Source organism: Drosophila mojavensis, unplaced genomic scaffold (assembly GCF_018153725.1).
Source record: "Drosophila mojavensis isolate 15081-1352.22 unplaced genomic scaffold, ASM1815372v1 contig_136, whole genome shotgun sequence".
NCBI lineage: Eukaryota > Metazoa > Arthropoda > Insecta > Diptera > Drosophilidae > Drosophila > Drosophila mojavensis.
In genome coordinates this window covers 24,040,330-24,064,116 of record NW_025318667.1, presented here as the reverse complement: position 1 = coordinate 24,064,116, position 23,787 = coordinate 24,040,330, and the positions used below count along the sequence as shown (strand labels likewise).

Here is a 23,787-nt window from a genome sequence, read left to right as displayed (position 1 = left end):
TACATGCATACATATGTATATTTTTGTTATTTGTGTTCGCGCGTATGAGTTTTATTTTGTAGTTTTGCCAATACACTAAAATGCCGTTAGACGAGCACGTTGTTTAACACATACACGCATAGAAACACTCTCTCTTTCACTCCTGCAATTGTAATAAGAAATTAGAGAAATGGAAAGGACTTCATAAAGAACACATATCCTTTGCTTATGCACATACACAAGAAATATATAAATAAAAAAAAAGTTTGAGTCAAACTAAAAAAAAAAAATTCATATTTATGTTTGAAACACAGCTGCTGTTGCACCAACAGCAACGACTGCGACTGCGACGTCGGCAGCGAAGCGCACGTTAATTGCATTAGAAATTCGTATGCGTGTCGGGAATGAAGCCTTGCAAGACCTCAAATAAAAAAATAAAAACCAACTAATTAGCAATTATTTGCGGCCGGAGCTTATTTTAAGCATTTCTTTGGCACAACAATTCCAATTAGACAAGAGCAGCGCAAATGCCATTTGTTATTGTTGTTTGTCTGCTAGTCCCGTTATTTCTCACACACACACACACAAACAGCATTGGCGTAGAGCACAAAGAAATGAAGAGGAGGCTGAGCGGCAGACTTTGTGACCTCGACTTCATCTCGGACTGCACTGCACGCTTGATAGCCAATTAATATTCATTAAATAGATTCCGAAGACGATGTTGCTGTTGTTCTTGTTTTATTTATAGACGAAATGCAACGCAACATACAAATAATAGGTCAGTACTGACAGCAACTGTTGTCAAGCTTATTGGATGTACTATTCAAAACACGAACACACGCGCTTATTAATACTTCTTTCAAATATTCTTGTTTCTATAATTTTTTTGTTTATTGCAGACGCCTTTGCTGCTCGTATGGCAGCAGCATTGACTTTGCTTGTTTGTGTTTGCTGCAGCGGCGTCTGTTTCTGTTCACTGTCAGTGTGCCCGTTTTATGATTTTCGTAAAAATACCAAGACGTAACGCAGTATTCCATATTTAGATTATTTAAGCTAAAATTTATTTTGCAATATACACAAAAACAAAAAAAACAAAAAAAGAAAACATTACATTAGGCAAATTACCAACTAAATTATTAGTAAAGTTCAGTCCTTCACACGCTCAACGTCTTTTGAGTCGTATGGTACTTCCTCTACTTTGGTAAATCCTGAGAAACGTAGAATTTTGCCGGTACCTTCCGCTCGAATATGTCTGGCATATTGTTGTGCCGGTGATAGAGCCATTTCCTCCTCCGTTTTGTAGCCATAATACTTGGCCCAATCGTTGCGTCCAGTGTACACCATATAGCATACAAAACCGAACGCCTGCCAGGCTAAAATTGCGTAGCCAATGCTCAAGCGACGCTTCCACATTTCGGCACGTTGTTCCGGTATTGGATTTGTGTGTCGACGTACAAAGCGACGCAGCCATTTCATTTGAAACAATGCCATTTATTAAGTTTTACGTTACGATTTGTTATATAAACTTTTTCTATCTTGAGTTTAGCAACACGATATTCAGAATTATAAAATAGAAGGAAAACAGCAATCAGCTGTTCAACGATAGAGATGTGCGATGTTCTGAATAATAGAGTTGCCAGGGAGCATCGAGTCAGTCAGTGTAGTTGCCTGCAATTAACCTCAGTCTACTTATTGTAGCATTTCATGATTATTAATGTCCTATTTATTATAGCTGTTTTGCTGAATACATTAATACGTCTGTTATGTCCACATCCACTGCCGTCATTTACCGCCAATCGTCCAGAGTATTCAGCTCTGTTCAGCACCACTAAAAGTAGCTCACTTAAAAAAGCAAACCACAAAAACAATTAAATTACTTATTAAAATTAATGTATCTATATGAAGCGATCATTATGGAATAATCTATATAACAATTTAAAAGGGTTATATATTCATATTAGTCGACCATCTGATTGGTATCCAATTTTAGAACAGGTGACAACTCCTTCAAGCAAACGGTGATAGAATTTTGTTTTTGTTATAACATAACATAAAAAAGATACAAAAACTCCATTTTCAATTTTAATTTGTCAAACGACATCTTGATGTACATACGTATCATTTAATCGAGCAACGAGGGAGTAAATTTGTAATATAATTTTCTATTTACAAATGGTGTAAAGTAGGCTTTCACGATATTTTGATATTCTCAAACAGAAAGGAAACATTTTCAGTCATTTGCTGCCACTCTGCAAGATGCCTACTGCGCAGCAGACGTCTCAGCAGCAGCAGCAGCAACAGCAGCAGCACCAACAGCAACTTAGTAACGATGAGAGCAATGGAGTTAGCCCAGAACTGAAACCTGAGGAAGATAGTATGCCAAATTTATCAACTCTATCGTTAGATGAGCTGAAGCAGCTTGACCGAGATCCCGAGTTTTTTGATGATTTCATTGAGGAAATGTCTGTGGTACAGCATTTAAACGAGGAACTTGATTCCATGATGAATCAAGTGGAGAATATATCACGTAATTAGCAGCTGAAACCATACAACCAAACAGAACTTTTCCAATAAGAACTTAATCAATTTTACAGGTGAAAATGAGAGCAAGGGCACGCATTTGGTCGAATTGAAACGACGGCTTAGTGACGATTATACGGCACTCAAGACGCTCGGTGAAAAATGCGATCTACTAAATAAGAAGTACTTAAAGAAATCGGAAGAATATGCGCCGCAGCACATTCGAGTAAATTGTGCATAGATATTGAAATCGTGCTATCTGATTTGTAACCGTTAACGTTTTTTGATACAGGAGCTACTGCAGATAGCCGCATCGAATGCGGATGGTGATTGTGATCGGCATGTCGAGCATTTTCTGAATGGTAAAATTGATGTTCAGACCTTTCTCAACACCTATCAGAGCTCCAAGAAAATTAGCGCTGAGCGCAAGGCCAAGGAGGAGAGACTGGGCAGCCAGCTAACTGCATTAGAACGTGCTGGAATATAAGCAGCAAACAAAGGATGATGTAACTACAATAACTTTCTCCCTCTACTTGAGCGATCGCCTTACTCATAATTGTTTTATACTGTTTGGTTCATTACAAAGCCGCAATATATACAATATTGGAGATTAAGGAAATAGCCGTGTATTGTAGAATTTGATCGCTTGAGATGTGTGTAAAATCTAGTTTATATTTATATTTACATAATTAGTCGTTAATAGCAGTTAAGTCGATAGGGCAATCAAATTTTGGTTAGTTGCATTTTACTATAAAATTTGTGTAACAATTATTGTATCGTACTTGTCGACTGTGTGCGACTGTCCATATAATTAATTATCCAAAAGAATGTGTGTATATGCATGTACCAAGGAATTATAACGTGTATGACTTAAATATATTTACAAACATTCAAGTTTCAACTGAATTGTGTTCTGATTAAATTTTGGATGAACCATGCCATGGGGTTTTAAGTTATATAGCCTGTGAACTGGGTGTGCTTTTTGTTAACAATAGTGTGCGTGTCAAAATAGGTAGAAATACAAATAAATTGTGATTTATCAAAATTTGTTCGTTTTTCTGCTAACTTCTCATTTTCAATAGTCTGCCGCCAAAAGTCAGCTGACTTGTGTGGCAACGCTGCGTTGCATGGATCGATAGCACACTTTCAAGAGTTAGCAAACACTAAAACATTGATCGGTGTTTCTAAATAGCATCATTAATCATTTCCTTCCCGCCAATATTGCAATTGCTGCCCAGAGTAGCAAGTTAACAAAAATTTGTCAAATCGGATAAAATAGATTTGTAAGTATGAAAAAATGTATACTTTGTCGCTCAGCTTCTGAAGATGAACTGCATCTGGGCAAGCTATACGTTCATGGAGAAATTATCGTCCATCAAAACTGTCTAGTACGTATAAAAGAAAATCAACCAAACGAAAGCCGAAATATATTTACAAGTGCGTTCAATTACAGTATTTGAGCTCCAATCTTGTGCAACGGGGCAATTCGCGCAATGGCATTTTAAATTTTACATTTAAGGACATTTTGACTGAATCGGAACGTACCAAATATATCGTAAGTCATTTGTAAATTTTATGCTTCTCAGCCGCAGCTTCGGCGAAAAGACCTTGAAAATTGTTTATGCGTGTAATTCTTAAGAACTGCATAGAAGAAGAAAAAGCCGCATAGTGTGCGTGCAATCGTTGTGCGTTCAAACTAAAAGTCAACGTATACATACATACGTAGCAAGCACGTATAGAAATTCATACGAGTCTCTACATAGAAAAGTATTTCTTCTCACATTCGTAGCATCGATCTGTAATAAATAAAATTCCTATATTTATATTATTTTTTTCTTCAAAAACATTATTACATATAAATAATCTTCCCGTTGCAGTACTGCTGCTTTTGTCACAGCGGTGGAGCAAACATTGGCTGCTGCAATTTGGGCTGCCGTAGAAGCTTCCACACTTGTTGCGGAATAGAGAATCGTGTTCAAAATCAATTTATTGGAACATTTAAATCGTTCTGTAATATGCATGTTAATACATACAGTGAGCGCCCAAAAACCGATGAGAAATGTGTGATTTGCTTTGAAGACCTGTTGAAGAAGAGGGAGCGATTCTGTCGCACCCAGCACATTCATGGCAAGTGCTGCAAGAATGGCTGGTACCACAAGGACTGCTTGCAGCGCTACGCCAATTCGGCTGGATATTTCTTCAAGTGTCCACTATGCAACGACGTCAATCAATTTAAAATGGTTACTTTCTGGGGCATCTCAGTGCCCAATCGGTAAGTTTAATATAAACAAATCTCTCTCTCGTCAGTTTTCCATTTGATTGCTCTCTGCTGCAGCGATGCATCGTGGGAGGACAATGACGCATATGCCGATCAGATGGAGATACCCCTTGACTGTGTTGCCCAAAATTGTGTCAATGCGGCTGGACGCAAGGGTAGCTTGCAAACTTTATTATACTGTCTATTGTGTGGCTCGAATCCGGTGCATACACTTTGCACATTGATGAAGACCGAAAACTATTGCTGTGAGGCCTGTTCGGTCGTTTTACGTAAGCCCGACGACACCACGTCTGACAGCGAGGACACTGATGAGGATCCACTTGAACAGTTCGTTTATAGGTCAAATGCAGTAAGACCCACAAACACAGCCTCTCAGACAGAGACACAGGCAACGCAGGCACAGACACAGACACAGACACAGGCACAGGCCAAAGCCAAATCCGACTCCTCGGATTCGGATTCAGATTCCAACTCGAGCTCTGACTTTGACTATTATCTATCAAAATTTCCACAGAATGGAAATGATAAGGAGAACGTAGACAGGGCACTTACAGTGCCAACCACAACAGCAACAGCAACAGCATCAGCATCACCAGCACAAGCATCCCCAGCACCAATAGCACCAGCATCACCAGTACCAGCATCACCAGCACCAGCATCACCAGCACCACCAGTATCAGCACCATCACTACCATCACCACCAACTCAACTACAACCAATACCAATACCAGCTGAACCACAACCACAAGCACAACCCCTTAACATTAATATGATTCCGTCCATTGATGAACCGTCGCGCATGCGCAACAATCGTCAAGCAGCTTCGAGCGCTCGCCGTGCTCAGAATACAGTTACTGAACCAAGGCGTTTGCGTTCACGCTCAAATCACACTCGTGGACGCAGGTCTCCATCAACCGAGCCCGTGGATCGGCGCAACAACAACAGGGAGCGCCGCTCCATCCGTAACCGTCGTCGTTCTTCGAGCGATACCCAGAATACAAATACAGTGACTTCGCGCGGACGCCAGCGCGTTCGCACATTTGGGTCGCAGGCGCGCAGCCATGGCCCTTCGCCATTTGATGTCTCGTGCGTGGCAAATCGCACTCGCGCTCGTTCGCGCAGGTAAATTACTGGATCAGAAGCTGGTACACTATATATCAATGAAATGATATAAGATTTTTCCTTCGTGAATGTTATAGTATTATATAAGGCGTTGATAGATCTGTACTCCACATATCAGATGCAGGCATTTTTTTTTTTATAGTTAGTATTTTGTTTTTCATGTTATGAATATTTTTATGTTTGTATACATTAGATAGAGAAGGAGAGAGAACTGCATCTTGCTCATGTTCATAGCAGACGTTGAGACTTGAATAATCTTTACCACTATGGAGTATAAAAATATAAATTTAAATATATATGAGACAGTCATGCGTCTCATAATATTTTTTTTATTATTATTATTATTTTTTTTTTAATTTATTTATTTTTTATTTTTTGTCGTCTTTATAGTCAAAACTATGAGAAAAACTAGATATTAAGAAACATTTGTGATGACGTGAATCACGTTTTTGAATATGAATATGAATATGAAGTACCAAAATGGAAAACTGAAGTACCAAAATGGAAATATGAATTTATATGTACATATATATATTAATATATATGAATAAACTTTTTTTTTTTTTTTTTTTTTTTTTTTTAAAATATATGTGTATTGTTTTTAATAAGGATGGTGCTTGATTTTAAATGTACGAGTTAAAAGTGTAATAAGAAACTGGGATTTATTTTCATATGCGATTAAATATATCAATTTAATTGCCCGTATATAACTTACAGCTAATCTTAGTAGTTTAAGCCACTCGGTGGTAAAAATTATCTTTAAAGCTATGGTTCATTTTTTGAATGTTGATAATATAATGTGTGATAGCATTTGTACGCAGCGATTATGCTTTTCATAAACGATATATTTGGTGTCGAAAAGCACCACAGTTATTTGTATATCGCTCGTATCATCGATATATCTATCGATGTATTTTTTTTCCTATCCGTACTCCATTCCATATATATACGTGCGTTAGTAATAGTTTACTCATAAAATGCATATAATTTAGGGATATAAATTTAATTAAGTTATTAAAGGCAGTCAGCATAGCAGGTGCAAAATAAACCAAATATAATTTAAACTCTGAAGTGCATATATGTGTGTGGGATTTCAACAAACGACGTCTTATAATAATATATTAAAAAAAAGGAAAAACATAATTTGCTGGCATTGTGTGTGTAAAAGAGACAGGGCAACTTGCTAATTTATTGTGCGTATGCGTTGAGTTCGATGTCAGTGTGACATTAATAACGTTGTATTTGTAATATTTCTAAATATGCACAGTAGCCAGAGCCCAAAATATTGAACGTAATCAACATTAGCAAAAGTTCTACAGCGCTTCCACCGATTCTCCAGCAACAGCAGCAAAAGAGAAATAGCAACGACAACAATAACAACAAGTCGGCCTCTGTCTGACATTTTAATGCCGCCTTCCCAATCGAATTGCTGATAAATACATGCAAAAAGCAACAACAACATCAGTAGGAGCAGCAGTCGCGTTAAGTGCTTTTACGCGAATTTAACGTAAATTAAATAACAAGTAATAAACTATAAACTCTACGTACAACAACATTTATAACAATAGCGAGCTTATCACACGCACACGCCCGCAGCAGCAGCAGCAGTAGACGCTGAAGCAGCAGCAGCCGCAAGCAAGAACAACAGTTTATCATATTTGAGCGACCGGCTGCGGCAGCAGTGGCAGCAGCAGCAACAGCAGCAGCAGCCACCGTCAGTGCTGCGAGTGCGAGCGAGAGGCAGACGCGAACGACAACGTATATGTGTGCGGGTGTGTCTGTGTGTGTGTGGGAGCAAGGCACAGGCAAGGCGAAGAGAATCACCAACAACAAACAGCAGAAAGCAGTAACAACCGCAGCAGCAGCAGAACACAATTTTTTTCCACAAAATTTTTGCATTGTTCAACTTGAACGCCAGCGTCAACCTTAAAGCCGACTAACTGTAAATTACAACAGCAGCTCCGAAATGGCACGCCACTTTGATCATATGTTCAAGTTGCTTATAATTGGCGACAGCGGTAAGTGCAAATGCAAATATTTCCATACACATGCAAGCTGCTTCAATACAATCAATCATACACACACTCACATACATATATTTTGCACATACAACATGCTCGCATGCTTGTTTCTCACCTGCCCAATAGTGCAACAACAACGGTATAAATAGAAACAAACATTAAAAAGCAAAAATAAAAAATAGAAAACATGTATAAACCTGCACGGCTTGTGCTCAATTCCATTTTATGTATTTTCGGCTAGTGTGTTATTTTTTTTTCGGTTGATTTCCTTGTTTGTGCTCTCTGTTTGGGTTAATCTGCGCCCAATCAGCTGTTCGTCTGCTCTATCTCCTTCTCTGTCTGTTGTTCGCTCAATGTGTAATGTAAAATAAATTAGAAATTTGCTTAACTGCTTCTAAATACATAATCAATTACCCATCTTTCTCATCCCGCCTTCCTCTCTCTCCCGCTCGCTCTCTCTGTCACTCTTTCGCTTAAATCTCCAAAACATTTTTATCGATGTAAATAAGGTAAGAAAAAAGAAACACCAAGAAATATTTGTTACGCAGGTGACTTACCTTTAATTAATAAATTCCCAAATCGAATTTATTTATGTTAGTAATAATTGTATTCTTGGGTTGCACCAATGTCGCCATTTGGCGAATCGGCAATTGTAATTAGAGAGCTGCCAGTTACCAAATGATTTGTTGTTGTATAAACAGAATGCCTCAACTATTGTTGCACACACTTGCACATGTAAACAAATGCATGTACATACACACATGTTTATTTACACAAATATGTAATATACATATGTGCATACATACATATCTGTATGCTCTTTCAATCGATCAGTTTTACAATAGTTTGTTGTTTATTTCAGGTGTGGGCAAATCATCGCTCCTCATACGGTTCTCAGATGACACATTCTCGGGCAGTTATATAACGACAATTGGCGTCGACTTCAAAATACGTACCGTTGAGATCAATGGCCTGCGCGTCAAGCTCCAGATCTGGGATACCGCTGGCCAGGAGCGCTTCCGTACCATCACCAGCACCTATTATCGTGGCACGCACGGCGTCATCATTGTATATGATGTCACGAATGGTGACTCCTTTGCGAATGTACGCCGGTGGCTGGAGGAGATTCAGAACAATTGCGATGTGGTCAACAAAGTATTAGGTGAGTAGCTAGCTGAAGTACGATCGAAGCAAGCCTAAATCATTATGATTTCAGTGGGCAATAAGAATGATGATCCGGATCGTAAGGTGGTCATAACGGAGGACGCGCAACGCTTTGCGCGGCAAATGGATATTGAGCTGTTCGAGACATCCGCCAAAGACAACATCAATGTGGAGGATATGTTTCTGTCCATAACGCGACAGGTGTTGGATCATAAGCTGCGTACCGCCTCCGACGAACAGCAAAAGGATCGAATCATAATAAAACAGAACAAGAACAAGGGGAAATCTAACAAATGTTGCAGTTGAAAGCGACGGAGCAGCAGCGGCAGCAGCAGCACTAGTAGCGATAGCATGTTGATGAGGATACGTCGTGGGGGCGCGTAGTACAGGTTCATATGGCACACACACACACACACACACAACTTACAACACAGTTAGACAAACATATGTAGTTTACACACCAACACACACACACAAGACAAATTTTTTGTTTTTTTTTTGTTTTATTTTTTTTATAGATGCCTCGGAGCCATTAAAAGTGTAAAGCGCAATTATTTGTATTTAGCAATTTATATACATATTATACAGATACATGCATATATATATGTATATTTATATATATATAGTATATACGTATATATGTATTTATAAATATATACATATATGTGTAAATTTAAAGTAAACAAGAAAACAAAAAATCAAACTGCACATTTATACAAGAATATATATATATATATATAAATATATATATAAGCAAAAAAGTAAAGAAAACAAAGTAAAATTGTATTTACAGTAATAACGAGAAATCAAACAATAAGTGGGAATGTGCAGCTGACACATTGAGGACAAATTTATTATATGGTTTTAAATATGATTTATCCATCGCTGGCATTCGTCATGGAAACTTGAAATACTACAGATTTAGTATATATCGAAAGAAATATTGTTAAAATTGAAAATAGATTGTATTTTTTCACACTTGCAACTATTTTTCTACAGTTCAGTTAGGCTGATCCTATCCTGCCTATGATCACATTGAGATCGTATATACATAGCTGATAACTTCCATATTTTTGCTAATCGACTTCCAAATAACTCAGTTCACTAATCATTTAGTTAATTAATTACAATTACCGATTCATTTAATATTCGTGACTGTACATTAATTTGCAAATTGTTTACGAATTGCCAATTAGATATGAAACTGATATATAATTTTTTGTATATGAACGTATTTTATATATATATATATATATATTTATATAGACTCAACAAAAATCGAAAATCGTATACATATTTGTTGTGTTACAACACCAAATATAATTATTTAATGGGCAAACTTTTAGAAAGTGCATAGTTAATTACTTCAAATATATATATGTATATGTGTATATATACTAATGTATATATGTATATGTAGTACTTGACTAGGGTTAGATATATACATATATATATATATATACAAATATATACATATTCATATTCATGCATGCATACCGTATTAAGAGGACACAAGAGAAAAATGATATAGGCATTATTAAATAATAAAAATTGATTTAATTTTTAAAAAGCCTTCCATTGCCGTTATATATTTGTGTATTTTCATATATTATACATTTAGATGCACTGTTTCTAAATTGAAATTTATAATATGTGGCAACGCCAATATTTATGCGATATTTGTTGTAGTCTATCGATAACATAAGCCAGCCCGACTTGCGTATCGAGTGTGTGTTGATATTGAGCGCCTCATTTGAATTTTCTTTGTCACAGAGCTTTGAAGCGCTGACTTTCTGCATCGTCGATTGGAATGACTGCTTCTTTATTTTGTGTTCCGCATAAATTGTAAGCAAATGTTTTATATGCCTGTAATCATCGTATTTCAATTTTACCATTTGAAGCATAATGTACACTTTTTATTTGTTTGTTTATTATTATAATACATAAATATGTAGCTCATTTTATTGCAGTGTAAGTCGAAAGTTGTCAGTGAATTAGGTGCATTAAATAAAGATTTCGTTTATTGGAAGCCGACTTCTGAGCTGTACGTGTAAAGCGTGTGTTGGCAGGCAGTGTGGCCGGTGTTCTCCAACCACTCAAATAGATAGACGATGGGTGGATGTGGTCACCTTAGTGGTATTTGGCCACTGGGAAGGTGCGTGCCTGGCGGCAGGAGACGAGCGCATCGCCTGTCTGTCCTTGTGGACAGCGGCAGACCGCAAGATGTGCCTTCGCCTGGCAACTGGCGCCGGTGGCGCACTTGCCAATGCACGGATCGACGCACTGGTAGTTGATGCAGGCCCTGTGGTCCGGGCACTCGTTGTTGCTGAGGCACTCGCCCTGTGCGGAACACAAAATAAACATATATATATATATATATATATATATACATATATAGCAGTTATTGGACTCAGCGCCAGCGATTGGCGGCTATTGACTTACACGAGAGCAATGGGAGAGCGGATTGCCGGTGTGGCCAGGCAGGCAGTTGCAGACAGGTCGCTCGCGTCCGGTGTTGTCGTGGCCGGGCACACAGATGGCATTGGTGCCGCACGGATTCGGCTCGCAGAGATCCTCCTTGGTGAAGGGGCGACAGCGCACGAAGGGATCGCCGGTCATGTCGCGCGGGCAGCTGCAGACGGGCGTCAAGCCGCGCAGATTGCAATCGGCACCAATGCCGCAGGCGCCGTCGCAGGTGTTCTTGCAGATGCCATAAAAACAGGCCGGCCGGCCAGCCGGGCAGTCCGAATCACCATAGCATTCCGGTCGGCATTCCGTATACGGGCTACCAATATAGCCCTTGGGGCATTCGCACACGGCCCGGTGATTCGATACCGACTTGCAATTGGCGCCGATGCCGCATTGGCCACATGAGGGCACACACTTGAAATTGCTGCACATATCGCGTCCGCCACAATCGCTGTCTCGCTCACACTCGTGGCGACAGCCGCTCAACGGATTGCCCAGGTAGCCATGCAGACAGGAACAGGTGGGCACGCCATTAATAATCTCGCATTTGGTGTTAATACCGCACGGGCTCGGATGACACTGCTCCTCTGCAAAGAAGTGCAAGATTTATGAATTTCCGGGTGAAGAGATATGTATAGGGTAATATATGCGGATAGTTTATAGAAGGTGTACCATTTCAACGATATCAACTGGAATTTTATCAGAAATTTAAGTCCCTTTAATTAACATGTTAGTTAATTCAAATCACTGACCAGAGAACACATAGACTAGACATGTAGTACAAAGTTTTTCAACACCGAAAAATCTGTCTCCTAGGGCCTATCAATTTCGTATTTGCTCGGCTCTTCACTTTTTAGGTTCGGGCTACGAAAATATGCGAAAGTACAATCATTCCGCTTCATGCGCTCGACCGAGATGGTCAAATGTTGAATGAAAGATGCCTCTATGCTCAATTTTTGTTCTTGCTCTCTCGCTCTCTCTGCTCTCTGCTCTCTCAATATGTATATGTATGTATGCATGTGAGCACAAGCAGCAGCTCACGAAAATTGAAATTTCTGCGCGTTAGACTGCCGTTTTTTCCCTTACGTGAAGTGTATTCCGAACGCTTCAAGCCATTTGCCATGCGTTTTCGTTATTATTTATGGGAAGGGTATGAAAGCGTTGGTGCGCATAATGAAAATGTTTTCGCGATTAGCATGCATACACACTCTCGCTTGCTACATGTACTATGAGCATTTGTATGCCTGTGTGCGAAGCTCTTGCCGCCTGTAGCAATTTTACAGTCCCCAGCATTTGCATTTGGTCGATCTTGTGAAGTCCTCAGATTTAATTCGAAATCGCTCGCACAATTAAAAGCCCTTGGCAGGCATTCGCCAAAATTTCACGTATTATGAACATACATACATACATACATATGTATGCGTGCACATACATAATATACATACATACGTACATAAATTTTTCACAGGAGGCATGACTAGAGATTCGCACATATGTACATACATATGTAATTGGATGTGTATGCATGTAAGTAAAAACATACTCATTATGCACAGTACAAATAATAACAATAATCTTAAAATCTGACATTATCATTGTAAACTCCCAACAGTATGGCAATGGAGGAAATGACGACGAACCCATCGTCGCCAAGAAATCATAATTTTTGAACGCAACTGGCTTGTGCGTGCAAACACACATAGAAATTTATATTTCTAAATTTATTATTAATTTATCTTGTTAATGTTATTGAATTATAAATTTATTGAATTATCTTGTTAATTTTATTAAATTATCCTTGTTTTTATTGATTTCTTTATATTAAATTTAATGTTTTCTATTTTTATATTTATTAAATTAGTGAAATAATATTAAACAGATTCCTATTTAAAACAATTGTTTTTATAAATTGTTAATAGAAAATAAAAGGTACTTAAATACAAGCGCGCATCTTCAATTAAAACCCTAAATCGTTCAACCAATTCCAAGTTGAGGTAGGCACACGCCAATGTTCATTTCCCATGCGTACACACAATCAAATGTATATACATACATACATACATATGTATATGAGGACTTCACAAGATCGACCAAATGCAAATGCTGGGGACTGTAAAATTGCTACAGGCGGCAAGAGCTTCGCACACAGGCATACAAATGCTCATAGTACATGTAGCAAGCGAGAGTGTGTATGCATGCTAATCGCGAAAACATTTTCATTATGCGCACCAACGCTTTCATACCCTTCCCATAAATAATAACGAAAACGCATGGCAAATGGCTTGAAGCGTTCGGAATACACTTCACGTAAGGGAAAAAACGGCAGTCTAACGCGCAGAAATTTCAATTTTCGTGAGCTGCTGCTTGTGCTCACATGCATACATACATATACATATTGAGAGAGCAGAGAGCAGAGAGAGCGAGAGAGCAAGAACAAAAATTGAGCATAGAGGCATCTTTCATTCAACATTTGACCATCTCGGTCGAGCGCATGAAGCGGAATGATTGTACTTTCGCATATTTTCGTAGCCCGAACCTAAAAAGTGAAGAGCCGAGCAAATACGAAATTGATAGGCCCTAGGAGACAGATTTTTCGGTGTTGAAAAACTTTGTACTACATGTCTAGTCTATGTGTTCTCTGGTCAGTGTTCAAATTCAATTGTCTGGTTTTTATACGATAATTATATTTGAGCAGCTGTTTGAGTTATCGATAGCTTCTACCATTTGAATATCCAATAGGATTTGCTAATTGGATTCGCTTCCCTGCAATTGATCTGTTCCTATAGCCAATAAGATTTTATACTTGGATTGGTGTTGAGCGTTCCGATATTTGAAATAATTTTCTCCTGCTAAGGTTTTCTTATATGTTGGAATATAAACGGAAAATTGACTTTGAAAAATGATTTTAATATTTATTTTGTTGCTTGTTAAAAAATGCAAAGTCTGTCAACTTTAAAGGTAAAGTTTTTGCAAATCATTTAAATTGAATAATTGACTCTGTTTTATGAATATATTATTTATATGTACATATATTTGTCAGCATCGAAAGCATTTAAATAAATTTCCAATTTGCATGAAAATGTATTTTAAATCTGATTTATTAGCATGTACAATTAGCATTTGGCTTAAGCCCATAAATTGAGGGTATGGAAATATATGAACATGTAAATGAATAATATAACACATATGTATATGTATATATGCTATATTATGTATGTAAATCATATTTACATATATGTATATAGATTGGCCATTTGGTGAACTCTGAATAGTTTAGTTAGCGGCTGTTGGGGTCATTCCGGCTAGATGAAGCAGAAATGTGGGGAACTGGAGCCACAACGGAGCAGTTGGCAGTTGAAGCATAGGGGAGTGGGGATGGTGGTAGGTGGTGATACGCGGTGCGTATCAAATTGAGGAATTCTATAAATAAATATAAGCATTTGGCTCTTAGTTGACTTTTTCTTAGCCATTGCAGCGATTATGGCACAACTTTTGTCATGGCAACAAATACCAATTTGGAAACTTGCCTCCATTGTAATCATAATCATCATCATCAATGAATGGAATCGCATACAGAGTGAGTGTGTGTGTGAGAGAGAGAGAGAGAGAGGGAGAGAGAGCAACAACGAACTGAGCGCTTAAGGAACTAAGAAACAGAAAATTCCAACTGGCTACGCATTTGGCAAGGAACGGAACGCAACGGAAAGGAAAGGAAAGTAACGGAACGGAGAGGAGAGAAAAGGAGAGAGCAAATTATATGTAAAAATTATGCGCATAAATGAGCTTTGACTACTTATGTAGTATTTGAACAGGGTCAGAAATGTGCGGCAATGGCCCCAATGCCGATTTATTCAGTGCCATTTCAAGTGGGTCGCAGCCTAACTAAAACTCCTGCTCGTACTCTCACTCTCATTGCCACTCACTCCCTCTCCCTCTCCCTCTCCCTCACCATCTTCCACTCCTCCAGTAACAATTATTTGCGCTTTGTTGCTGTGCTCAAGTGCGTGTGAGGATAAGTGCGAGGTGTAGCCTGGCGCGTGGAGCGGCTATCCTTAGGGGGTCAATGCCGGGGACCCAAAGACCTGTACATGAATAACATGACCCTGCATAAATCACACAATAACCAAACAATAGCAGCACCATCATACCATCAACAACACAGACTAAAACAATAACATCACATTTTCCATAGACGACTAATATTATACCCTATAATAGGTTAGCTTGCGAAAATACTTAAACTCCTTAGACTTGAGACCAAAGGTTGTAGTTGCGTAAGCTATAAAAGCTAGGCCTTATCAAGTTTTCTCCATTTGCAGGCTATCGCTGATATGCGGTTATCGATAAGTACATTTATCGATAAGTGAGTTCGTAGTCCAAAAGTCTCTGCTTTCTTAGCAATAATCATATGCATACGTATATCTAAATATATTTTGTTAATGCTAGATATCGATACATGATAACTATGCCTATCGATTAATTATAAGCTATACGATTTTTGAGATCAGCTCGAATTCATTTAAAAATTATGTCAAATAGCTTTGCGTTCTATTATCGATAATTATAGGCGTAGCTATCATTAATAGTTATCGATTATTTATAGCTGACAATTTGCACCAAACCGTTTTCTATAATAGCAGTTATCGATCTCTAAATATATCGGTTATGTGTAGGTCCACAATTTAGCGTATTTAATAATTCAAAAATCTAAATAGACGTGAATTGTGATATTGAGAATGATTAATTATTTAAAATTATTGGGAATTTCGAATATATCTCGATTGCTGTAAATCGATTATTGAATCGAAGTCAAACCAGTTCACTGAAGAGCCTTGCCCTTGTTCAATCAGATTTGAAATACCTATACATAAGTCAGTGACTGACTTGCAGATACTCTGTAATTGCAATATATTTCATTTACGTATCTCTCTGTCTGTCACACGTGCTCAAACTGCTTCATCGTTCGGCTATGCCCCTACGGCTGACTGTTAGGGCAGCAGCTGCTTTAAACGGGTATCGATTCGGACTCGCTTCTGGTTTGCTACGCTGTGTCGCCTTCGCCTACTTGGCCTGTCCTTGATCTTGACAATTACGTAACGAAATACTCAGCTAATTACCATAATGTTACAAAGAGCAAGTGCGTCTCTCATATTGGGCGTATAGTGTTGTTGTTGTTGTTGTTGTTGTTGTCATTGTTTTCGTATTGTATTCAGCGCAAATATTATGCATGACAGCAAGTCAACCTACATACGAATGCTTATATATATTGCGACCTAGCCCCAAAGAAGGTAATTTTTGGTCAAAACCAGTTGATTGACTTTTCAACAATTAACAACAATGGCAATAGTAATAACTATATATTATTGTTGATATAGATATATGTAAGCATATGTGGAAGGTATCGATTAAACTATTTTTGAGCTGAGGTCGGGCTTGGCTGGGATTTGAGCCCGGATTTGCCTAAAGTATTTATGCAGTACATATTATGTACATATGTACATATATATTTTTGGTTAACCTATTTAGTTAGTTTAGTGCAAGACTAAGAGGGAGGGTACATCATATTGGTAGAGCTGGGTCAGATTGTCCATTTAATATTGTATATAGAGAATGAACAACTTGTCCCTTGACAAGTCTTGCTATGCCAACTGCAAAGCTATAGAAGATAGTTTTCCGAAGCAGTTAAAGCAGGCTATATCTAGCGATTTGGAGCTGTTTTATAAAAATCTATCCTCTGGCCTAAAATAAATGTATGAATGATCACAAAAGCTCTAACTGAATTTACCATTCCCTAAAATCTGGATATATACATTCATGATGAAAATAATAGGTACACCCCTTCAAATTTATCTTTAATGAGTTTTTTTTTTCTACCACCCAGTATTTTTTTTTTTTTTCAAAAATATCAAAAATTAGTTAGTTATGACAAAATCTCCAAAACTACTTTGGTGTACTCATTATTTTCATCACAAGTGTATGTATCTCACTAAGAAATATATTCTAGATATAGCTCTAGCTGAATTCACTAAGCCTCAAAGTCTCTTTCTTACCTAGATATATATCTTACTAAAATATATATTCTATGTTAGCATGACGTATAGCTCTAAGAAGAATATATTTAATTAATTTCAGTTTAGATTAAGTTGCCTAGAGGGTAGCATAAGTTATATTAATAATAATCAATCAATCAGTCAAAGATCAAATATATTCCCAATTACAGCTCTAACTTCTATAGCTCCATAAAATATATATCAATAAGGGAAAAGTATATTGGGTATATCAATCGGGTATATCAATATAGACATTTCAAGGGCCTTGAAGACTTTACAAGACTTGACAAAAGTTTTGTCTACAACGAATTCCAAGTCTGCAGTTCTCCCTAAAACCAATATGCTCGCTTCGCTTAATGAGCGAGTATTCTGGAAATAGCCAAGAGTGGCATCAGCTTGCCTAACAGCTAAGATCTGTGGGAGGACCATTAGGGGACTTGAGCTGGAAAACTCTTACCTGGATCGTTCAGGTGGCAGGCGGTGTAGGGATCGCCATTGTAGCCAGCTGGGCAGCTGCACACGGCAACATGATTTCTGGCCTAAGGGATAGAGTGAAACAGATAGATGAAAAACAATTTGTGGTTGAGCTAAATGGCCAGCAATGGATGCATTCATTGGCCAGGGATTGGGTCACTCACCTCACAGTTGGAGCCAATGCCGCAGGCGCCGACACAGGGGTTAACGCAACGATTATCCTTGCACTGGAGGTCGCCGCGGCAGTCGACGTTGTCCAGGCACTCGCCGCGATTGCAGTGCGTAAGCGGATTACCGCTATAGCCGGGCGGGCAGGAGCAGACCGGACGGCCGCCGGCAGCCTCCTGGCAAATGGCATTCACGCCGCACGGACTTCCACTGCAGCCATAGGTCTGGGCAGCTAAACGAGGTGGGGGGCGGACGACGGGGGGTTGGAGCAAAAAAGGTGTGGAACATTGCATAAAGGTGTCTCTTGGTGCATTGTGATATGCTAATTTACACTAAGCGATTAGCTACGGATGTACATGAGTGTGAGGTCAGTGTGTGTGAGTGTGTGTGTGTGTGTGTGTGAGTGTGTGTGTGTGTGTGTGTAGAGTGAGAGGGGTATACAGGAAGTGCGTGTGTGTGTTGTTAATGATGGTAACTCATTGGGTAAGACTCTCTTCTATATTAGATATATCTTGTATAACTCTAGTTTATATACAGTTGTTACACACACATACATATATATATATATATATATATATATATATATATATACATATACATATATACACATATAGCTTAAAGTTGGGTCAGTAGTTGGTGCTCTTCGGTTAGCATAGACACAAGACTTGTGCTCTTTAGTATTTAGAATTTGTATTTGTTTGGGTTTTTTTTTTTTTTTTTTTAATACCACGAGTGTAGACCGGATCTTGGTAGATAACGCGCTGCAGGGAACGGCCATCGCCGTAGGTGTAATACGTACGATATGAGCAGTTGACACAGCGCTTCTCTAACTTTTTGCCAACTGTACTCTGGCAGACCAGGGCCAGTAGTAGCAATGCCACGCCCAGTAGCTGAGATGGCTGCGGAAGCTGCAAAGAGGGAGAGAGAGAGAGAGAGAGTGAGAGAGAGAGAGGGGGAGAGAGGAAGAGAGGGAGAGGCAGACAGAGGAGGAGATGGAAGAGAGTTATTTAAAATTGATTTCAATTATTTGATTTATCACTTGTGTAGTCTAGACTAGCACATACTCTATAAATATATTATATCTTATTCTATTATATGTATATATTGAGTTACAACAGTGTCTCTCTCTAGTCAAAGGCAAAGCTCAAGTTGAATCATACATTATGCGCACTCAGCTAACTCGATTCGAATCGCTTTAAGCGTTCGAGGCGATGCGTCATGGGATTCACTAGAACCAATAAAATTTACTTAAAAAATAAAAAAACAATAGATCGAACTTTAAATACCCTCTACTCACAAGAGCTGGCATAATATAGATTATTTGTCAAGAAATTATCAGAAGTTTGAGCTATTTTGCAAAAGTATGAATAAATTCATATTGACTATCAATTTATTTCTCACGATTGGATTTAGCTTTTATCGCATATGTTTATTCGTATTGTACAAGCTGATACGAAATTGATATAATATAAGCATGATTTGTGATATTACGTTTTTGTCGATAATATTTTAAAGTTGTATTCATGCCGTTAGAAATGATATAGTTCAAAAAGCCGAACTTAACTTTAATGTTAGATTCACCAATATAAGGCAATATGTATACATATATAAGGTATGATTGGGTTGAAAAACCTTAATGACAATATATATTGAATATTTCAAAATTAAATTTCATCGATAACTTGCACAGTTGTTCAAATATAGTTATCGAAATTATTATCAATCGTCAAGCTAAAGTAAGCCTGAAGATTAAAAACTTAAAGATAATTTGTAGTTATCCAAGTCAAACAAATTATTATGGCATATGTTATATATACGATAGATGTATATACATATGTACATACATACACATATATAGGCTCGACTAGCTGGCATTATTTAGACTTGAAAGTGCTTTATCAAATATTGAGAAATTTATCATTGATGGCCAAACGTGTCTCTCAGTCAAAGTACTCAATGAAAGAGAGTATATAATCTACATACATATATAAAGTAAAGACGTCATCGTGTGCTCAAATACGATTAAACGTTTAGTCTTATGTCCGGCCGAGATAAAATTGTTGTTGTTTTTTTTTTTTTTTATACCCTGAACCCATTGAAAATGGGAAATCAGGGTATAATGGTTTTGTGAAAAAGTATGTAACGGGCAGAAGGAGGCGTGGCAGACCCCACAAAGTATATATATTCTTGATCAGCGCGACGAGCTGAGTCGATATAGCCCTGTCCGTCTGTCCGTCCGTCCGTCCGTCCGTCCGTCCGTCCGTCCGTCCGTCCGTATGAGTGCGTCGATCTCAGAAGTTATAAGAGCTAGAGAGCTGAAATTTGGTATGCATACTCGTGTGTACCATACGCAGTACGAGTTTGCTTTATTTTTTCGATAAATCGTCCGATAACTTTTTTATCGAGAATAATCGAAAAATTGATTTTGTTTTTTTCAGCCTAATTTGAACAATTTTAGACCTGGAGTGTTCAAATTTGGGTTGTATATAAAGTTAATCGATACAAAGATTTTGTAATTTACAGATTTTGGATACCACGCCCCCTTCGCCCCAAATTTGTAAAAAACACATTTCAAGTACTAGAGACTTGTGCTTTGGAATGTACACACATATTCATCATATGATTACACTCTGAAAGTTTCATTAAGATCTTATGTCTACAAAAGAAATTATTCAACAGATAAATTCTCATAATGTTGCCCACACTGCAGCGCAGCCCAAGCGCAGTCGCTGCTTACTGCGCAGTTAGCAGAGCGCAGGCTTATGCGTGCGTGTGGATGCATGTGTATGTATGTGTGCATAAAAGTGCAGAATGATTAGAATATCAGCTTAGAGGGTTCAGGGTATCTCCTAGTCGAGCAGTCTCGACTAGAGCCTTCTTACTTGTTTTAGCTGGGCTACTTGAAATCGATTGAAACTTTTGCGCTTGGCCAGCAGCTGTGCTACCAATTTTGGTAGCTGGCAACTGGGATGGCTTACTCTTGTTCTGTGGCCTATATACAAATGTCATCTAGATTAATATACATACAAATCTGTATGTATGTATGTGTGTTTGCCTAAGCACTAAGCATGACTTATTCCGTGAAACTTGTTCGATTTCAGCTTAAATATGAATCAAAGCACTTTAGGCCAGATTATGCAAATTGGCAGCTGGTTGACGGAATCGCTTTTGGCCCGATTGGACATGTGTATACGGCAGCTGCCACAAGGTCAAATAGCCAAAGAGTGGGCGTTCAATAATAATACAAATTGAAGGAAATACCTCAAATTTGTTTATCATATATCATATATAGATATACATACATACATACATACATACATATATATCTATGTATGTATGAATATTTGTACAACTTTAGCTGATCTCAGCTGGCTGACAAATGTCATTTGAGCTAATTAGCTCATAAGCAGCTCCGCCGTAACTCTGCCGATGTGACATGATAGATTAGCCTAGTTTAGTGCCTAGTCTTTATAGAGCCTAAGCGATCTTGGGTAATTCGTTAACTGAAACAAGCTGAGCTAAGAGTTTCAGAAGCAATTGATAAAAGCTGGCATAAAATAGAGTTTCTATAATTGTTCCCTGACTAAAATAGATGCGTAAGTGCGATAGTTAACACAACTTTGCAGTTTATTTAACCAGAGTGTAAATAGGAATTATAAATATGTTCTCGCACTTCACTTCACGTTCAGTTTCAGTTATTGTCAAGCATTTACAGCTTCTTGGGTGTACTTGGAACTGCTCATTATAAATATTACCCAGCTGTGAGAGTGTTACAAACTTCCATATAAGTAGAGTAGTAATGAACTACCATAGATCGTCGAACGATACTCAAACCACTCAAGTTCCTATTTGCTCATTAAGAGCCCTTAGCCAATTGAAAGTATCAAGTTTTTGTTCGAGTGTATGTAATTGGTAGTGGAAGTCGAGATTGAGCTCCTTAAGCAATGGAATGAATATGATATGTTGTTGTATCTCGATCATTATCTGTATCATAATCTGTCTATAAAGACTAGAAAATGTATATAGTTTTCGACGTAATATTATTGATAAGTAAGATTTAATATCGATTTTAATCGATTTCAGGGAAGTCATACATATCAATAATATTTCATATTGATGAATACAGTTATCTAAAGTATAATTATATACAAATTATTCATATATTCTCCACCGATCAGAAGTAGTGGGAGCTGGTGGATAAAGTCGAGTAACTAATAGACTATGGAATAAAGAGAAATTGAATTTAGTTCTTGAGAAATTGATGAAGAATAGACGCATAAACATTTAATTGTTGATTCTCTTATTTAAGGTCTTTTCAATTATAATAAAAGAATGGAATAAACGGAAGGCCTCATCAGACTTGGGATATTTATATTGTATGATATGAATAACTCACGTATTCTTAAACGTAAAAATCGCATAAAAATCTAAAAATAATAACACGAACGGCATGGGCTGCAGGGTATTTACTAGCTGGACACTCCCAGCTAGAGCATGCGCACTTATTATATGAAATGAAATGAAAAATTGAAACATAAATTGTTGAAAAATTTTTAAATATTGTCATCAACTCAATCATTTCTACCTAGGCCTGTAGAGAGAGAGATTTAGAGTTTAATTACTTTATATACATATACATATATGTTAAATTCTATAAAGAAAATTATATTGAATTGATGTAATATTTTCCCTGATAAGAGCATTAAGCAGAAAAGTTTAAGAAGAACATTTGCACCATCATAGGATGTTTATAATAAATATTATAATAAATTTAAAATTCTAAGCAATTCTCTCGCTGATTTCACATAGAGCTAACCAAACCAATTGCTATATGATAATTTCCTACACTCATCCGATTCATGTAGAACTAATAACTTTGCTTAGTCAAAATGCCTCGGCTGAGACTCGGATTTATTGGCATTTTGCCTATTGTGCCGGAAGTAAACACTTCAAATAGAACTCAAGCCGAGGGATTTTCCAGTGACGCCGACTTTGAATTTATTTTTATTTATTTTTTTTTCGTTTTATTTATTTATTATTTGTTGTTGTTGTTATTGTCGTTGAATATATATTGCTCACGTAGCGTACTTAATGCATTTTTTATGTCTTGTCTTTGTGTTTTATTAACAAAAAAAAAAAAAAAAAATGAGAAACAACAAAACAAAAACAAAAAAATGAAAACAACTTCATTATTTTGAAGCGTTTTGTTTACATTGAATCGTTGTATCCACTTGGCCCTTGGGCACTCACCATTTTCTAGTTACAGTTCTTAAGAACAACGAAAGAATTGATATCAATTATATATAAATATATATGAGTATATTTGATTTGTTTGCAAGTATTATTTAATAAAGAATATTATGTGAAATATTTATGCCACTCGAAGCGTTAAATTTGAACTGAAGCGCCTGCTAGACGGACTTGGGCTATTTATAAGTCTGTCCAGGCCAGGCAAACGCCTCCGTTTCCAACTCAGTCTCAGTCTCAGTCACAGTCTCAGCCGCTCGCTCTCTCATTCTCCAAAAAGGCCGCTGAGAACAGC

At 37.6% G+C, this 23,787-nt stretch overlaps 5 protein-coding genes across 8 annotated transcripts; 3 read left to right on the top strand and 2 right to left on the bottom strand.

Moving 5' to 3' along the window:
- Positions 1-1,017: 1,017 nt before the first annotated feature.
- LOC6584582 lies at positions 1,018-1,606 on the bottom strand. Its single transcript, XM_002010200.4, has one exon. The coding sequence runs from the start codon at positions 1,468-1,470 to the stop codon at positions 1,126-1,128; it is 345 nt and encodes a 114-aa protein (XP_002010236.1). The 5' UTR covers positions 1,471-1,606; the 3' UTR covers positions 1,018-1,125.
- Positions 1,607-1,990: 384 nt separating this feature from the next.
- LOC6584581 (vacuolar protein sorting-associated protein 37A) lies at positions 1,991-3,400 on the top strand. Of its 2 annotated transcripts, none has more exons than XM_002010199.4 (4): positions 1,991-2,128; positions 2,197-2,506; positions 2,574-2,725; positions 2,792-3,400. In XM_002010199.4, the coding sequence occupies exons 2-4, from the start codon at positions 2,236-2,238 to the stop codon at positions 2,984-2,986; spliced, it is 618 nt and encodes a 205-aa protein (XP_002010235.1). In that variant the 5' UTR covers positions 1,991-2,128; positions 2,197-2,235; the 3' UTR covers positions 2,987-3,400. The 2 variants fall into 2 exon arrangements, with proteins under 2 accessions (XP_002010235.1, XP_032588228.1); XM_032732337.2 differs by having other exon boundaries at positions 2,004-2,156; positions 2,214-2,506.
- Positions 3,401-3,584: 184 nt separating this feature from the next.
- LOC6584580 (G2/M phase-specific E3 ubiquitin-protein ligase) lies at positions 3,585-6,240 on the top strand. The gene is made up of 4 exons (XM_002010198.4): positions 3,585-3,887; positions 3,953-4,054; positions 4,377-4,771; positions 4,835-6,240. The coding sequence occupies exons 1-4, from the start codon at positions 3,789-3,791 to the stop codon at positions 5,901-5,903; spliced, it is 1,665 nt and encodes a 554-aa protein (XP_002010234.1). The 5' UTR covers positions 3,585-3,788; the 3' UTR covers positions 5,904-6,240.
- Positions 6,241-7,563: 1,323 nt separating this feature from the next.
- LOC6584579 (ras-related protein Rab-35) lies at positions 7,564-9,673 on the top strand. The gene is made up of 3 exons (XM_002010197.4): positions 7,564-7,917; positions 8,783-9,082; positions 9,137-9,673. Exons 1-3 carry the CDS (start codon positions 7,866-7,868, stop codon positions 9,388-9,390), a joined length of 606 nt encoding a protein of 201 aa, XP_002010233.1. The 5' UTR covers positions 7,564-7,865; the 3' UTR covers positions 9,391-9,673.
- Positions 9,674-10,992: 1,319 nt separating this feature from the next.
- LOC6584578 (neurogenic locus notch homolog protein 1) lies at positions 10,993-23,631 on the bottom strand. Of its 3 annotated transcripts, none has more exons than XM_044009637.1 (6): positions 23,496-23,631; positions 18,973-19,153; positions 18,242-18,477; positions 18,061-18,142; positions 11,527-12,140; positions 10,993-11,424 (listed from the first exon to the last, which is right to left on the bottom strand). In XM_044009637.1, the coding sequence occupies exons 1-6, from the start codon at positions 23,496-23,498 to the stop codon at positions 11,215-11,217; spliced, it is 1,326 nt and encodes a 441-aa protein (XP_043865572.1). In that variant the 5' UTR covers positions 23,499-23,631; the 3' UTR covers positions 10,993-11,214. The 3 variants fall into 3 exon arrangements, with proteins under 3 accessions (XP_043865572.1, XP_043865574.1, XP_043865579.1); XM_044009639.1 differs by having other exon boundaries at positions 19,045-19,153; XM_044009644.1 differs by lacking the exons at positions 18,061-18,142; positions 18,242-18,477; positions 18,973-19,153; positions 23,496-23,631 and adding an exon at positions 12,226-12,291.
- Positions 23,632-23,787: the final 156 nt, after the last annotated feature.

Bases quoted from the DNA above. Each gene is read 5' to 3' on its own strand.
- LOC6584582 (XM_002010200.4), bottom strand. From the start codon at position 1,470: ATGGCATTGTTTCAAATGAAATGGCTGCGTCGCTTTGTACGTCGACAC.
- LOC6584581 (XM_032732337.2), top strand. The intron at 2,507-2,573 runs GTAATTAGCAGC...TCAATTTTACAG, and splicing joins TCAAGTGGAGAATATATCAC to GTGAAAATGAGAGCAAGGGC. The intron at 2,726-2,791 runs GTAAATTGTGCA...TTTTTGATACAG, and splicing joins ATGCGCCGCAGCACATTCGA to GAGCTACTGCAGATAGCCGC.
- LOC6584580 (XM_002010198.4), top strand. From the start codon at position 3,789: ATGAAAAAATGTATACTTTGTCGCTCAGCTTCTGAAGATGAACTGCAT. The intron at 3,888-3,952 runs GTACGTATAAAA...GTTCAATTACAG, and splicing joins TCGTCCATCAAAACTGTCTA to TATTTGAGCTCCAATCTTGT. The intron at 4,055-4,376 runs GTAAGTCATTTG...TTCCCGTTGCAG, and splicing joins CGGAACGTACCAAATATATC to TACTGCTGCTTTTGTCACAG.
- LOC6584579 (XM_002010197.4), top strand. From the start codon at position 7,866: ATGGCACGCCACTTTGATCATATGTTCAAGTTGCTTATAATTGGCGAC. The intron at 7,918-8,782 runs GTAAGTGCAAAT...TGTTTATTTCAG, and splicing joins GCTTATAATTGGCGACAGCG to GTGTGGGCAAATCATCGCTC. The intron at 9,083-9,136 runs GTGAGTAGCTAG...TTATGATTTCAG, and splicing joins TGTGGTCAACAAAGTATTAG to TGGGCAATAAGAATGATGAT.
- LOC6584578 (XM_044009637.1), bottom strand. The intron at 18,478-18,972 runs GTATTAAAAAAA...CACCTCGTTTAG, and splicing joins AGATCCGGTCTACACTCGTG to CTGCCCAGACCTATGGCTGC. The intron at 12,141-18,060 runs GTAAGAGTTTTC...ACTTCTTTGCAG, and splicing joins CTGCCACCTGAACGATCCAG to AGGAGCAGTGTCATCCGAGC.